The 16,962-nt window shown below is 52.2% G+C and overlaps 1 protein-coding gene across 1 annotated transcript in view; it reads left to right on the forward strand.

The window, feature by feature from the left end:
- IGSF21 (immunoglobin superfamily member 21) overlaps positions 1-16,962 on the forward strand; it is a 223,711-nt gene that overhangs the window by 95,532 nt on the left and 111,217 nt on the right. The window contains exon 2 of the mRNA XM_037499607.1: positions 5,173-5,285. Within this exon, the coding sequence (XP_037355504.1) occupies positions 5,173-5,285 (113 nt within the window). The remainder of the gene's footprint in view (positions 1-5,172; positions 5,286-16,962) is intronic.

The raw sequence follows: 16,962 nt of genomic DNA on the forward strand, positions 1-16,962 counted from the left end.
GGGAAACTGAGTCCCACAGAAGTCGCCTAACTCAGCCAAGCCCACGGAGATCACGTAACGTCTACTGAGCAGTAAAGTGAGAAACTTGAACCTGAGTTCAAATTTGCTGGAAGCATGTGGGTAGGAGAGCAAGGAAAGCCAGGGAGAAAGTTTTCAGAGAGAGTGCGCGCCAGTGCTGAGTATTAGGCAGATGATGAAATTTTGTGAACTATGAACTGTTACTCAAGCCTGGAGAACTCTTCCTGTGTTTTTCTTTTGCAGACACCCCCTTGGCTATGAACCCTTGTATCTGTCTGAAAGGGGATTTATCACCTGCGATCCATTTGTTGCTTGGCATTGTTGCAATCACCTGGCACATCTGTCAGGAGATCACCTCCTCACTCCCTACCCTGCTATGATCCTGCCTCCAATTCAAGGCTTAGAGCCCACATGTCCTCTGCGGCCTGTCCTGGCCCAGCATAGGGAGGGCCCAGAACTCATTGTTACGCTTGCTCCCCTCTGTCAGCCCTCCCTCACATGGTCCTGGACCCATCCCCAGATCTCCCCATTGCTCAGTGTGCATTTCTGGGCCTGCCCCTCCAGCCCCAGCCTTCTTGCCAGGTTGACAAAGATGCCACCATTGGAACAGCGAATCAGGGTCACCTCCCAGAACCCCACATCACCTCAGCAAGTCACACGACTGCTGCAGCTGGTACCAAGAGGTGATAGAAAGAGGTTGGTTTTGAAATCTAGCAGATCTGAGTTTGAGTCCCAGCTTAGCTGCTGACATCAAGGCTGGATGGAGCAAGGCACTTCTCTCCGAACTGCAATTCCTCCCGGTGGAATAGAATCAAAATTGCCCGCACATAGGAAAGCTCAGAAAGCAGCACTTGTTGTATTATTTGAATACTTCACTGATATTAATGGCACTCACCTCCAGAAGGAGGCACAGATGTGCAAACAGACACTCACACTCCAGCGTGGCTTATGCGACAATGCCAGATCAGCAGGCGCGCGCATGTTATAGCAAGAGCCGGTTGGAAAATGGGAGCAAATGTGCAACGGAAGCTACAGAGTGCCCTGTGACCAGGATGGAGATGGGGGGTGGGGGGAGAGTTTTTTTAAAAGATTTATTTATTTATGCATACAAGACCTGGGGTACAGGCCAGAGGTGTGGGGGGGGGTGAGAGGATCCACCAGAGACAGAATGGGGAGCAGAACAGGCAGACTGACTGAAATACACTGCTGAGGGGAGCAGCGGGCGAGACAGGAGAGGTCTGCTGCCAAGTGGGTAGCTCCCTTGCTGGGGATCAAACTCATGCTGCAGTGGCTGTGGATAGCTTCATGGGTTGCATCTTAACCCCTTGCGCCACCAGGGAGGCCCAGGGAGGGAGATTTTAATCCTCGGATTCCCCGCCCCCTGTCTGCCCTGGAGCTGGAGTCCGCTCCATCAGCTCCCAGTGGCCAGGAAAAGAGCAGAGACCCATCCCCCACCCTCTGGGGCACCATGTCAGGGGGCCTAGGGCATGCGAGACACAGTCACATGTGCCTCAGCTTAGAGAGACATTTCCTAATCTTTGCTTCTCGTAACTGGAATAAAAGTCACAATGATAGTTAGATGAAGAGTTGATTAGAGTCAGTGAGGACTCACCCCTCAGAAGCTGTCTGACAGATCTGACACTGGGAGAACTGATCCAACCATCACAATTTTGAATTTAGTTTACATAGGTAAGAACAGTGAGTCACTGACATAAAAAATGTAATTATTCTTGATGGGGGGCTTCTGGTCCTAAGTTATTTTGTCCTAAAGTTTGGTTGATGCCACCTGTGCCCAGAGGAAGGAAATGCTGGGATTTAATTGCTTCCTTTCTGAAGACTGCTCTGCAGAATTGCTCAGGCTGGGGACCTCGTGTTACATCTTTGTCCAGCTCCTTGGGTATTCGTGGGGGGTGAGAGGACTGGCTTCACCCGTGGGCAGCAGACTATAGGGTTGCTGTTTCACTTCATATCGGTGCAAGTGGCTTGCTCTCTGCTTTCTGCTAGCTCAGGGAGGGGGCATTTCCAGGACATCTTACTGTAGTTTACATCCCCAGGGACTCAGGCAGGGCCTGGACGCAGGAGACAGTGGGCAGTCCCAGAGTGCTCTGAGCAGACTCTATTTCAGGGCTTTTGCAAGTGTGATGCCCTCTATCTGGAATATTCTTTCCTAGATACCCACGTGGCTCATAATTTCCTTTATTTTGGCCCCATAGGAGGGGTCTCCTAACACCCCTGTCCAGGACCACCCTGTCCACGACTTTTCCCTGATTCACCACCTGATGTATTTCCCATGGTTTGTGGACATGACTATGCCTTCTCTGCTGGAAGCTTAGACCCACAGGAGATTCTCAATAAATATTTCTTCACAAACTAAAACTAGACAGGGAGAAGGAAGGAGAGGAAGGTTCAGAGAAGTCTAGGAGGGAAGAAACATTTAATTTCCTTTAATCCAATATTCCTTTTGCTCCGTTGATGATAGAAACTGCTCTGCCTGAAGCATCTATTGGAAGCTGGCTCCTCTCTATATGCTTCAGCTGAGGGTGTCGAGACCACGCCATTCACGTACCCACCTTCTAATTCCCTTCCCATGGCCTGCCTACCCCTCTCTGCCATGCAGCGCTGGCCTCTGCGCACCTTGGCAGCCTACTCCCAAGACACCTGCTGTGCTGATTGGTGTTCTTCACCCCACCACCTGGGCTTCAGTCAGCCTCACCCTCCCCCATAAATGTCCCTCCAGACTCACACCTGCAATTCGCTCCTGGCTTTCCAACAAATGGTGACACTGCAGCTGACACCTCCACCCCTGCCAGGCCCCCACACACGCTCGTCTACACCCAGCTCAGGCTGCCTGGGAGACGCGTCCATCTGAGAGTGTGGGTCCCACCTCCTTCCCTGGGAGCAGGCCCTTCTCTGGTCTTGAGCTTATCACCCATCTAGACTGATGATGCTCAAGTCTTTTCTATAATTTCAAAGGTGAGACCCCAGGGAAAGCAGCCCCACTGGACAGGTGAGCCAGGTGATCAACCCAAGGTTGGGGATGGTAGAAGGTAGGGCCAGGTCCTGGACTCCTGCCATTGCCCTAGAGAACCACACCCCTCTCTGTCCAGGCCTGGGTGTGAAAATTCTTTTTTTAAAAGATCTATTTATGTATGCATACAAGAGCTGGGGTACAGGCAGAGGTATGGGGGGGTGAGAGGATTCACTAGACATAGAGTGGAGAGCAAAGACATGGATCTACTGAAATACACCCTGAGGGGAGCAGCAGGTGAGACAGGAGAGGTCTGCTGCGCCATGTGGGTCAGCTCCCTGGCCGGGGATTGGGGATTGAACTCGAGCTACAGTGGCTGTGGATCGCTTCATGGCGCTGAGACTTAACCCCTTGCAGCCTGGGTATGAAGTCCCCTGGGTATGAAAATTCTTGCTGGCCCTTTCTTCACCACTCTGTCATCAGAGATGCTGCATATCCCTTCCTGGTTATTACAGAACCAGAAGGTCTGGGTTTGAATCCCAGCTCCGTCACTTAGAGGTGTGTGGCCCTGGCGGTTTACTTTGCCTCTCTGTTTCCCAGTGGAAAGTGGGTATCCACTCTCTCCTAGGATGTGGTGACAATCAAATGAGTGGTTATGTATTAGACATGCAGACACAGTGGGTTCAATGGAAATGTAAGCTGTTATTACTATTTCACACTCAGGCTTGGCTGGCCCAGAATGCTGTGTCTTTGGGGTCCATCCCCTCTTGTTTGTCATGGTTCAGAACCCAGCAGGCTTGGAGACATCCATGATCATCCAGGCTGGGCAAGTGTCTTCCAGGTGTCAGTCCGTTGAGTGTGGCTGAGCCAGACTGTCGCCAACCCTACCCCAGTACGAGCAAAATTTGGGGTGGAATGAAATAGTATAGGGGGAGACAGGAGGTGGGTCCTTCTTGAACCACTTCGAATTGAGGTCCCTGGGAACTTGGCCTCCAGGTGGGAGCCCTGTACGCACCCCTCAGAAGTCTCAACTTGGACATCCAGCTTCCAAATTGATCCTCTCAAGGTCGATTCCCCTTTTTTTTCCTGAAGTGTTGTAGCCATTAAGTTCCGGGCAGGGGTCAGGCCCTCGGCTCGATCCGCTCAGGTTGTCTGCACAATTGAAATCCCTGGACCCATCTTGGCCAGTTTTGTCATTAAGACGATCGGACTGGATTGATCCATTCGATCAATGGCTGGACATCAGTGGCGGAAAGTCGATCAGAGGAACCTGGACCATTAGCCCAAGAATGAGGCCCCCACAGGGCTGGAGTGGGCATCCAGCCCTCTGGGAGGTAGAGGAGAGGGTCAGAAGCCTCACAAGGCTGGGCGGAGTAGGGAGGCTGCAGTATGCCCAGGTGTGGCTCCTGGGGTAAGAGCCCTAGCTCCTGCATACCGGGCTGGTGTTCCCGGGCGACAGCATGTGGGTGAGAAGCCCATCTGGTGCTAACTCCTTCCCAGGCCATCAGCCCACAATCACCCTCCACCACCATGGCTTTGGGTCAGAATTGTCCCTCCCTCCGGGTTCAGCATGTGTGTGATGAGAGATTTGGGGGTTCAGTCCAGTTACCCAGTTTTCTCTTCCCTTTTCACCAGGAGTAATTGGGTTTTGAGACTAGAAATGGAGGAGTCTGGGCTCCCAGAACACCATCTTCTATGGGTTTCCTGGGAGCCCGGCTGCAAGGATGATGGTGGGGTTTATGGGATGACTGAGGAGCGCTGGTCAAATAGGTTAGGCAGTGCAACACGAGGGTAATGCATTTCATCTGTTCATTTCCTGCAGGATTCTAAGCTAATGCGTATCGCCACTCTCTAAAAGGAAGGGTGGAGGTGCAGGGTTTGACCACAGAACCTTCTCTCTGGGACATCATTAAGGCCCTTCGGTGCCTGCGGGTCCTACATGCACAGGAAAATTCACCCCCGGAAGTGCTTTCAGCATGGGAGGGATCTGTGGAAGCCAAGGAAGTGCCAGGCTGGGGGACATCAAGGAACAGCAAGACGAGGGCAATGAACAGCTCAGCTCCACGGTCACAGTCTCATGGAGCAGTGGCCCCTGCGTTTGTGTCCACTCGCTCCCCACCCTCCAGGCTTGCCCAACTCTCCTGGTCAGCTCACGCCCTCACCACCCCCTCTCCTCTCCTCCACAGGCTACCTGACTGTCAACATTGAGCCTCTCCCACCCGTGGTGGCGGGTGACGCCGTGACCTTGAAGTGTAACTTCAAGACGGATGGCCGCATGCGCGAGATCGTGTGGTACCGGGTAAGTCGCCCTCGCCCGCGCGGCTGTGTCCAGCCCTAGCCCTGCGCTGCCCTGGCCTCTGCTAGTCCCATCTCCTGCCCTCCTCAGTGAACATTTTCCCGCAGGGCTTCCCTTCTGCCCTGAGGCTGTGTCTCATCTGACCGCCTTTGTGTCCCTAATAGTCCACATGCTCAGGAAACCCGATTAATACCAAAGCGTGAGTTACTAAGACACCGCGAGCCCTGGTGGCAGTGAAACAGCTAAGAAATGCCAAAGGAGGGAATTTTGGGTGTGACGCTTTGGGAATGTTTTTGGCAGGGGAGAGAGAACAGGGTGACTCTTGCCTTCTTTGAAATCAAATCACAGAAATCACCTGCCTCTTAATTCAGTTCCATTCAGGACTATCCTGGTGCCTGGTACCCTAAGTTTAGCTCTGAGGAAGATGCACACCTGCCCACGCCCAGGTGTTGGCATTTGGAGGACCAGCTTCGGGTCTTGGGCACAAGTGTTGACCTTTTCATCCACTGTTACAAATCCTGTGTCTGGACTGGGTGCCCAGCCTGGTCTCCCGCTGTCACAAGGGAGAAGGTGCAGCTGGCATTGACTTTCTCCAGTGCCAAGGTCAGGTTTGCGCAGAGCTGGGTCCTGCCGCGTTGGGAGTGGACGCGGTGAAGCGCTCCCCTTCCATCATCTAAAACAGGGGCTGGCAAAATTTTTCGGTGAGGCCCAGATAGTAAATATTTTCCTCTCCGGGGACCATATGGTCTCTGGGCAACCACCCAACCCGGCTGTTGTAGTGCAAAAACAGCCACAGACGATGTGTCCCTGAGAGGGCATGGCGGGGTGCCAATCGAACTTTATTCATGGACACCAAGACTTGAATTGCACGTTATTTTTAGGTGTCACAAAATCTTTTTGCTTTTCTTAGCTCACAGGCTGTACAAAAGCAGACTATAGCCTGCTTTGGTCCACTGGCCATAGTTTGCGGATCCCTGATCTAAAACACTTTTGAAAGCTTTGTAAACTGCATTGCCCTTTCTGCGGGTGAAACCAATGGGTGACACAGTCGAGGGAGGAGCTCTGGCTGGAGCCAGGGAGCGTGGAGGAGAGGGGGCAGGGGTGGAAACCAGGGAGGGGGTGGAAGGGGTGGAGGGCACGTCTAATACTGGGTCCCGCGCTCCTTCCAGCTATGCCCAAAACCACCTCGTGTGATGGGCACCCAGTGCGGGAGGATCCCACTGGGCACCCTCACCACTCACGACCTGACTCAGAATTGCTCTCCTCTATTGCTACCTCGCTCGTGGTTCGGTCTTGCTATGAGCCATCTAGTTCTTGGTGTTACTTCCAAGTTGCATTTTATTTTCATGGTTTGAATCATCTTTGGCTGGTCACTGTGATTTTGTTGGCTGTGAACTGGGCTCCTTTTAACCAAAATCATTGTTCTCTGTCTCAGCACCATGGTGCCTCCCATTTGGAGTCAGCTCTAGTCTAGGGCCCTCCAGCGCTCCGGCAGCCTGGGCCCCACAGGTGTGAATCTGGCATCGGGCACCCCACAGCGCCCCAGCTTTAGATGAGGTTTTTATTCTAGATAGATCAACGGGCCTAGAAAAGTCAAGGCATATGTTAAATAGAGCCATGAACTGCATCACTAAGAGGCGTATTTACATGATCTGGGAGCCGCTTGGCTGACGCACGCTGTGTGCATCCCATTAGCACCTGGCAGAAGAACTGGGAGAAATTGTCAAGCTCAATGCTGAAGGTGAGACCCGTTTCTCCCTCAACCATCCATATGTGGGGTCAGAGTGAGGGGTCATGAGAACCTGCCCAGCTGGCAGAGAGAAACATGGAGACCCAATGGGAAAAGGTCTGGGGGGGAAGGTGGGCAGGTGCTTAGAGATAGGAAAATACCAGTAGGCACTGGATTGTCTTCCCAACCGCTGAAGCCACTATCGTCACTCTTGTTTGAAACTGGATGTTCCTTCAACACCCAGTAAAGAGATCTCCCTGCAGAGATAGTGTACAAGTAGCGCAGCGCCCAGTCAGACCTAGGTGCGGGAAACAGGAGCAGGACTCCATGAGGCTCACTGCTAGGGTGTCAGAGGATGAGGGAGGAGCTGGGGCACAAGGGAAGTGCCCAGCTTCCAGTTCAGACATGCAGAGACGCCTGCTCCACCCCCATGCAGAGAAGCCTGCTCCCTCCCACCCTTCACTCCCCACCCCAGCCTGCACCACATCGATTGCTTTAAGAATCGGTTACATCGCTTACAAGTGTCTGGCCCTGCATATCGGGCTATGGTAGGCTGCACTAATTAATTTATTTTATTTCATTCCACATCCTTTGACTGAGGGCCTCTGGAGCAGGGTATGCAGATGTATGCAAATCACATGCAAATTGCCCACTGGAGCCAAATGCTTGGCCCTTTGATTCTGTAGCTGGACTGAGTGAGTGGTTCAGCTGACTTGGGATGCTCCTCAAGTAGAGGGGAGCCCCATGAGTCGAGGGGAGCCCCATGAGTCCCATGATGGTGAGGACATGATGGCCAGTGGGAGGAAGTTCCAGGGAAGTGGCTCTATGTGCCAGTTCTGTCTTTGCCTCTACCACTCTGCCCTCCCACGCAGATTGCCTCTTTCCCCAAGGAGCCGGCTGTGTGGAGAGAGATAAGAGCCCACCAAGACCAGGGCTCATGCACCAAGGATGGGGCAGGACTTTTAGAGGGAGTGGGAGCAGCCACAATTGGCAGTGGGGGCTCTTGTTTCCTCCCCCGGTCACCCCCCCCAGACAAGCACTCACAGCTCATCCCCCATCTCCTCTCACCAACACTAACCCCGCAAACAGGGAGCTGCTGAGTGTTGTTTGTTTTCTGTGTGTGTGTGTGTTTGCTTCCCTCCCCAGCTTCCTTTCCCCATCCTCTGTGAATGAACTTACAGAGCCCGGCTTGGAAGGAAATGAATGGATTACACAGGCCCAGCCAGGGCTATGTCTCCAATCCCTTTTGAAGAGAAAAGCAGAGCATTGATAGGAGGCTGCCACTGGCCGCTCAGCCCAGTGGGCACAAAATGGTCCCAAACATGTGGAAAGCCCAGCAGCCTCCCTCTTGTCCTGACGACATTATCTTAGCAATGGGGTCATCCTGAGCTTTCAGAGGCATGGTGAATGGATCAGATTCTTTGAGTAGATTGGGGGAGCTGATGAAATTGTCTGGAGCAAAAGGGATCTCCTCCTCGGGTTAACAAGACCTCTGGATGAACATTTGAGAAGGTGTTGACTTGTGGACCCTGTGGGGATGGATAGAGAGTGGGGAGGAATAAGAGGAGGTGGCAAGGGTTTGCACTTTAGACACTTTGCCCCAGGGTGGGGCCAATTTGTTGAAGATGCTGGTACTCTAGAATAGACAGGGCAAAGTCTTTGTGACCAGCGCCTTTGGGTCTGTGGTGTCCAACATGGTAGCCACTAGTCAACTGTATTTTACTGAATCAAGTTCAATTAAAATTCTATTTCCTCACTCAGCCTGTCCACCTCGAAGAGCTCATTAGCTGCATGTAGCTAGTGGCTGCCATATTGGACAAAGCAGCAGCTACAGAACCTTTTCATCATCACAGAAAGTTCTGTTGGACATCTACTGTAGATACTGATTTTTTTCCCTGTGAACTCTGGAATATACTGTGCTTGCCTGATAAGGGGGTAACAACGCATGCTCTTTGAACCAGTTTTCCTATCAATTTACTCCAAAGTGAATTTCAGGGAAATGAATTTTATTTGTTTTTCAACCTGCCTGGGAAGAGCAAACATCATTCTCAAAAAACTTCTTTGAAAACAGAGAGAAGATGTCAGCAGTTGTCAGGGCTCTGAGGTGTTGGAAACTATAATTGACTAACAAAGTCCTGTTCAAGGACAGGGAATCTCACAATCCTTTTCATCATCTCCCCATGCTATCTCCACTTTTGCATGGATTCATCTCCCAGATTTGAGTTTCCCGGTGTTCACCTTCACAGCTCATGTGCCTAGCTCTCCTTTCTTCCTGGAATTAAATAATGGCTAATAGAGTAGAGGTGCCATTCCATACTTGGCCAGTAGGAGGCTGTCTCCTAGCAACCAAACTGCACAAGCATCAAAGTCAGGACTTGGTTCTAGTAAATGAATAAATCATATCATTACATAAGCTTGTATATCCCTTTGTGCCTCTAATTGGGGACTCATTTAATAATGCTGCTAATGCTCATCTGAACGACTAACATAATTAGCCTTTACTATGTACCTAGTTTACTGACACTGCTACTTCATTTTCATGTTGGCCTGAGATAGGTACTGTTGTTAAGCCTATCTTTCAGATGAAGAAAGCAAGGTCATTTAAAAAGACAAATGTCTTAGCTCATGTTACCTTCTCTGATTTCTGCAGAAAATTCTAGACACTCCTTCTGCCATAATTCTTTGTGGGTTTCTACTCCAGCTCTTACCTCATCAGTTCAAAACACCTGTCTGCTCACTGAACTGAGCATCTCAAGGACAATGGGCAGGTCTTTTCCCTGCTGTATCCGATACGTCTAATGAACAGCCACCTCAGTACATGTTTGTTAAATTAACAAATGGGAGGGCTGTGCACATTTTGACAGACCATGTCATGCAGCCACATGGGCACGTGTATGGCTGATAGTATCTGTGGGGGAGTGTGGGTCTTTGTATACTAGGGGGGCTCTGTAGCGTATGGAAAAAAGGAACATTTCTTATTAGGAAACACTGTCTAAACTCATTTAGTTGGCGGTCACCTGCCCAGCAGCCAAGGCCAAAGGTCTGTTTATATCATAGAAACCCATTAAACAGCCACAGAGAATCACGGGAATTTAACCTTTCACGGCAGTTTTTATCATCTCTCCTTTGTTTTGTCTCCTTCCTTCACAATTTGTTCCTAAGAGTTGTACTGGGCCCAGGTTACAAGGCCACAGAAAGAGAGCCACAGAGCAAGAAAGAGAGACGGAAATCTCCACACAGCGATAGGGGCCGGCTTTCAGAGCTCCTTATCTCACCTCATTCACCTTGCGGGAAAGTCTGCCTGTTGTTTGTTTTGTGGTGTGGATGCCTCCTCCCTGATGCTTCCTGGCTGGGGTGACTGCTTTGGGGCTCTGCTGGATGCCCTGAGTGAGGGTTCATACCTGCTCTGGATGGTTGGGAAAGGATTGGGGCAGGAGGCTGCACGGGAATGCAGACAGAGAGAGGATTTAGGCATCACAGTACCACACTTGAGTTTGTTGTGACTTTGGCCAGTGACTTAGCCTGTCTGCATTCTAGAAACCTCATCTGAAATTTGGCATAAAATCACCTCCATTAGTGAGAAAATGTCTGCAACCAAATAAACCCAGTGGTTGGCTCATGATGGGACCAATTCAGTAAATAGTGACCAATGTCCTCGCATGTCTCTTAGTCACTTAAGGAATCCAGGCAGGGACGTGGCAGAACAAGAGAGGAAGGTGTTTGGGGAGCATGACCAACATCAGATTCCAGGAATTCCATCCCGTCACCTGTTTTCCCATGACGGATGGACAGACGACACTTTAAGCTGGTGCACTCTCTTGGTTCCTACGTAGTTATACTGGCAAACTCACTGGTTTCAATCTGTGGCAATATCACCACCTCACTAAGTCATTCCAATGGGCCTCAGCTCTCCCTGAAGCAAGGAGTTATTTCAAAATGGCTTTACTGGCATCAGCTCTCCCTGAGTCTAAATCCTTGACAATGTTTTGTTGTCTGAAATAAAATAAAAAATGATGATCATAAGGAGGCATTACAGTCCAATGATATCATGAGGGCAAGATGGCAGGTACACTCGTGGTGATGAGTAGGGAACACAGCCCAAGTCCCAGAGCACTGGGCTGGACCACCCCTTTGGCCCTTTGGCTTGATGCCCAGTCTGGCAGCCACGCAAGCTGGCTGCTCCCTGCTACTCCGCTGGACCCATATCCTGACCTTGGGCTCCGATCTTATAGCTCAAGTTATGGAGGAGGAAAGGAGAGAGGGAGACAAGGTCTTCTGCACAGAGCCAAGCCAAAGCCAGCCCAACTGCCTTGTCTGAGCTCCTTCCCTGACCCTGGCTCTCTCTGATCAGGGATGCCACATGCCCAATCTCATCATATATGAGGAAAGAGAGCACCCACCCAAGGACAGCTGATTGTAGGATAAATGTAACCAATTCCTGGTAAAGAGGACTAGGAAGAAGTTCCCATGGCTCTCTCCTCCCTCAAGCATGGGTTGTATCCATGCCGCCTCCTTCTGGGGTGTCTTGACAGGCGAAACCTTGGGCTCCGCCTAGGGGTCAGAGTGTGAATTGCAATTGTTGTAATTCCAATCCTTGATTATTAAAGGCATTTTGGTTGTAGAGGGATGGAAGTTGCCCCACCAACCCCCCACCCCCCATGCTCAGAATTTTCAGAAGGGTCTGTGAAAATCTACTGATGGCTGAGATTCATCTTATGGTCACTGAATCAAGAGCTCCAGGACTGGAGGCTCAGAGTGTTTGTACTTTTTGTGTGCGTGTTTTTTTAAGATTTATTTATTTATGCCTACAAGAACTGGGGTACAGGCCAGATGGGAGGGTGAGAGGATTCACCAGAGACAGAGTGGGGAACAGAACAGGCAGATTGGCTGAAATACACTGCTGAGGGGAGCAATGGGTGAGACAGGAGAAGAAGTCTGCTGTGCCATGTGGGTAGCTCCCTGGCCGGGGATCAAACTCATGCTGCAGTGGTGTGGATAGGTTCACAGTGCTGTGCTTAACCTCGCGCCACCAGGGCTTGTACTTTGAACCAGCTCCTGAGGTGACTGAATTGCACTGGCCTAGCCAGGGACCAAGTCTTGGTGTTTGGGGACCTCTGATAGAGGGAGCAGCTTCCTTCACTCATCCAGATGAATTTGGCACATATTCACTGAATTTGATGGTTCTGGACACTGGGAGAGCATCTTCTCCTTATCATTCTGTGACAGGGAAGGGGGAGAGGCACCCTGGAACTCCCAAACCCTCCCTCTCTAAATGGGTTCTGCCATCTGCCACATTAAATTTTTTAGATTTATTTATTTATGCATACAAGAGCTGGGGTACAGGCCAGAGATGTGGGGGGGGGGGTGAGAGAATCCACCAGAGACAGAGTGGGAGCAGAACAGGCAGATTGACCGAAACACACTGCTGAGGGGAGCAGTGGGTGAGTCAGGAGAGGTCTGCTGTGCCATGTGGGTAGCTCCCTGGCCAGGGATTGAACTCGTGCTGCAGAGGCTGCGGACAGCTTCATAGGTTGCATCTTAACCCTTTGTGCCAGCAGGGAGGCCCAAATTGCCACATTAAGGTAACACAAACTCTAGTACATAAGACTTTCAGTGGAAAGGAACTTTAATACAATTAATTAGTGTGCAAAAAAGAGGCAAGGACAAGAATAGATAAGATAGTTTTCACATGAAACACCCAGAGTTACCATCCCCTGGTGGGTAAATGCCCAGCCAGATGGGGTTGGCCCAAAGCAGGGCCACTGAGGCCAGAAACCCTGGCACAGTCTAAATCACCTTCTGGCGGGGACCCATAGCAAGGGGCAGAAGGGGCCAGGCAAGTCTGGAAGGAAAAGAGCAAAATCAAAATCAAGATAAAGGCTGCCATTGTCAGCGTCCCTGTGGTCTCTCACCCACGTCTGTTTCAAGCATCTCCTTCCGTGTCCCAAATCCCCCGTGCAAGTCCAAGGCCAAGAAACAAGCACAGCTTCTTCACGTGTCTCTGCTCCATGTGCCTCCTCCAGGATTGCTCTTCCTTCGCCTCCTTTTTCCCTGTCTTCTCTTGCTTCTTCTCTCTTCCTGTCATCTCTGTGGCCTCCCCTCCTGCTCAGGCCTACCCTGCCTTAGGTGGGGCAGGGAACGGGGAGCCACCCCTGCCCTGGAACCAGCCTGTTACAGCACCGATGATCGGTCTGCATGCTGTGGAAGCGAGCACAGCCCTGGAGCGCACCAGAGAGCAAGACACGACCCAGGGTCATGCGGTCTACCGGGGGAGAGGAGCTTACAAGATGATCAAACAGCAGGGAAAATACCAGCTGCTGATACGGGCAGTGCACACAATTAAAATAGGCTGGTGGGATGGGAAGGCATCGGTGGGACTCTCATTTAAGCAGACATCTCAGAGCAACAAGAAGCGCCCCACGGGGTCAGTGGGAAGGAATGGAGCATCCCTGGCAGAGGACGGAGCAGAGGCAAAGGTCCTGTGGTGGGAAGCAGCTGCCTACATCCGCAGAACAGCAAGAGCGCGCGCTGCAAGGAGGGGTGGGGGTACTTAGGAGGCAGACAGGCCGGCCGGATGCCAGCCTGACCTTGAGCTGCAGGGCGCTGAGTCAGCATTATTCTGAGGGCCTCAGGAAGCTTTAGAGGGGTTGAGCAGGGTGGTAACAGAATCTTACTTTATGCGAGAGAGAAAAAGCAATGCAGTTGGTGTCTGGGGGAAGACCCCAGTTCTGCCACCCAGTGAGCCATCCATGCTGCTTGGACGGTAGCCGTTCACCAGCCTTCTCCCGCGCCTGTGTAAGCCCAGTAGTCGGGGCTGCAGTTCCCTCCTGCACAGCACTTCTGGCCCAGCCATGTGGCCTTAAGTTGTAAAGGTCTGTTTCCTCAGCTGGCCAGTGGGCTCCACGGGCCCCCTCTTAGTGTAAAACAATGGCGATGCCTGCAGATAAGCAGTTCGCATCACCCACTCCGCAGGGAAATGGGTTTTCCTTCTATGGCTTCATCCTCTTCCCTTCCATAGCTTCACCAAGACCTGGCCAGGTCTTTCTCTTCTCTGCTCTCCGACTTCTCTCACCGAGATGGACTTGGACCCTCTGCTGCTGTCTTCCCGCGGTGTCCGCCCCCGCAGCGTTGCGGGCTTCCGCTAGAGAGCTCGCCCCTGCCACCTTACTTATCTGTCTGCGGTGCTGCTGTTTGACTTATCTGCTTCTCCATTGTGCACCCTGGTGCTGAGAGGCTCTGGAGCCCTAAGAAGAATGGGGCTTACTTCGGGGGGTAGGGCTTGAAACCCCCAGCTAGCATGCCCAACGTGCTATGTGCATCTCGGAGCAGGGGGACAGGGGTTGGATGTTCTCAGAGGTCTGTGACACACTCTGGGAAAGCTCAAGAGAGGTCACAGCAGACTGAGTGGGGTGCTGGTGGGTGTGACATGCACAGGGCACCCTCATGTCTACCCGGGATCAGCACTGTCCACTCTTGGGGTGCATCTAGGAGGCTAAGGGGCTGACAGGTACATCAGAAAGCCATGGTCCAGGAGCTCTTGTGGGACCTGCCTTGGGCAGCGGGGGTGGGAGGTGGGGGGAGAGGCTGGTCATAGAGTTGCGGAAAGAGCTGCAGGGGGAGGTGGGGCGTCGGTGCAGACACCATAGGCCCAAAAGCCCAGATGGTGCCCCACGGCTCATGGAGGGGAGAAGGAGGCAAGAAGGGCAGGGAGGACAGGCTTGCTTTGGCAGCCCCAGCGCGAGGTGTTCTGAGCAAAGAAACCCATCCTCTTTGGGGGCTCAGGAGCAGATTTCTGTTATTGGCCATGAGACAGTGTCTCTGTCCAGAGGCATTTGTATGGTGGTGAGAAGAGCTCTTGGTTCCCACCCTGCTGGTTGGGGGTGACAGCAGTTGGAATGGACACCAAGCATCAGGGTGTTCTGTTGGATCACGTGACACCACCAGGACTGGGTTTGCCCACGGTGTGGTCATGAAAGACGGCAGGCCCAAGGTGAACAAGCCAATGACTTGGCGCCCTCTGGGGTGCTGTTCCTCATTACCAAGATCACAGGAAAAAGCAGGGGTCTGGGGCCAAGAGCCATCCTGTGCAGCCTCGAGCAAGCCACTCCCTCTCCCTGAGCCTCAGGATCTTAATCAGTAAAACAAAAAGGTAAAGGGAGATGTCTGTACAGAATGTGGTCTCAGTGGATAAGCCTCCACCTTTCCCCTAGAGGACTCTGGCTGGGGTGAGGCTGGCGCTGGTGGGAGGGGGTTTGCCCTTCATCTCCATGAGGTGGAGATCCCTGCGGAAGCTGCTGCTGGGGTCTCTGAGCCCGTGACTCCGGGAGCTATATTAAGCCCAGAGTGTGATTTCCAGCTGACTCTGCCCGACTTAGCCCTGCTGGGTTTAAATGACAAGAGGGCTGACTTAACTTGTCGGAGAAGGATTAAAGATGAACTTCAGCTCCACATGCCAATGAAATAAAATAATTTGACTGAAATGAGAGATGTTTCCCAGAAAACCAGCGCAGGGTGCCCCCTCCCCCTCCAGAGTCTTTCCTCTCTCCTCGAGCTCCGCCTCTGTGCTGGGGGCTGTCGTCCTTATGAAGGGTGACGGTGAGCCTTGCCAGGAGGCTCAGGATGCCCACGGGGCCATCCTGCAGACCCCGATGCAGAGGCCACAGCCCAGGGCACACATCTGATCACCCCATGAGCACCCCCCACTCCACAGGGCTCCCATTATGTCAGGACCAAGTTCAAGGTCATTGGCCCAGCACACAAGGTCCTTTTCGATTCAAGCTCTGTTGACCGATTTCTCCAGCTATGCCTCCTGCCACTTTCTCAAATGGGCACACTGCTCAAATCATATGGTCTATTTGCACTTCTCAGAACGTGCCAGCATGCTTTTCACCTCCGTGCTGATGAGCACGCTGCTTCCCCTGCCCGTGATGCCCTCCCTGCTCCATCCAACCAACTCCACTTACCCTGCGAGGTCTGGGGCCCAGGCACCCCCAGAGATTATTTCCCCTTCAGCCTGTGACCCACCATTCAACCTCGTGACACCCTACATACTCAGAACTCTGCCCTCAGACAACACACTGGACTCGACTCCTGCATTTATCTATTCAGCGAATGTTTCTTGAGCACCTGCTAAGCGCCAAGCATCGGGAATGGTGCATTGAGGAAGAACAACGTGGCCTTGTTTTCATGGCACTTGGAGTTAAGCAGGGAGCTAGGCATCGCATGAAAGGTTGTCCAATAAATGCTTCACTGAGACCGTGTCCCAAGAGAGCAGGACAGGTGTGTGGCAGCTGAGAGCCCAAGGCAGAGGGTTCACTGTCTCTCTCTTCCAGAATGCAAGCCCACTGATGGAAGGGACCAGCACCTCTTTGTGTCTCCTTCTCTCTGCGTGTCTAGGGTGATACTCAATGGATGGATGAATGAATATCTTATGTGACTCTGAAGAAGATAGAAATAAACTTTCAGTTGGAAAGGTAGAGGCTTTTCTCACCACTAGAGTTTGTCATCAGTGGGTAGATGTCTCGAGGACAGGCGGCTTCCCACCTGGAAAAGTCTAGCAAGTGTGGGTGTGGCTGGCATTCGAACCACAATGACAGGTATCCTGGCACAGAGCAGGTGCCCCTGGCCACGTCGGCTCTGGGATGTGCATCAAGACAAGATGGGGATCGCGCACCCAGCAGCACAGCCAGGCCCCATATCAAGTGTGGGACACCAGGTGGCGGGAAATTTCCAGTTTCCCCACAAGCAGGGTGATGGCAAATGCTCTGGGACTCAGAAGTGTCCAGAGAGGTGATATCAGGCTTCTGGCAGCCCAGAGGAGGGGGCTATGAAGGGAGCTGGTAAGACCAGGTCCAGGAGGCCAGTGTGCAGCCAAGGGCCTGTGGACCCTACTTAATTCTGGATCACCTCACTTGAATGCACCTCCCCAGGCTTCTCAGATGGAGACCGAGG

This window comes from Talpa occidentalis, unplaced genomic scaffold (genome assembly GCF_014898055.3).
Source record: "Talpa occidentalis isolate TD23 unplaced genomic scaffold, MPIMG_talOcc4v2.1 talOcc4.9, whole genome shotgun sequence".
Lineage (NCBI taxonomy): Eukaryota > Metazoa > Chordata > Mammalia > Eulipotyphla > Talpidae > Talpa > Talpa occidentalis.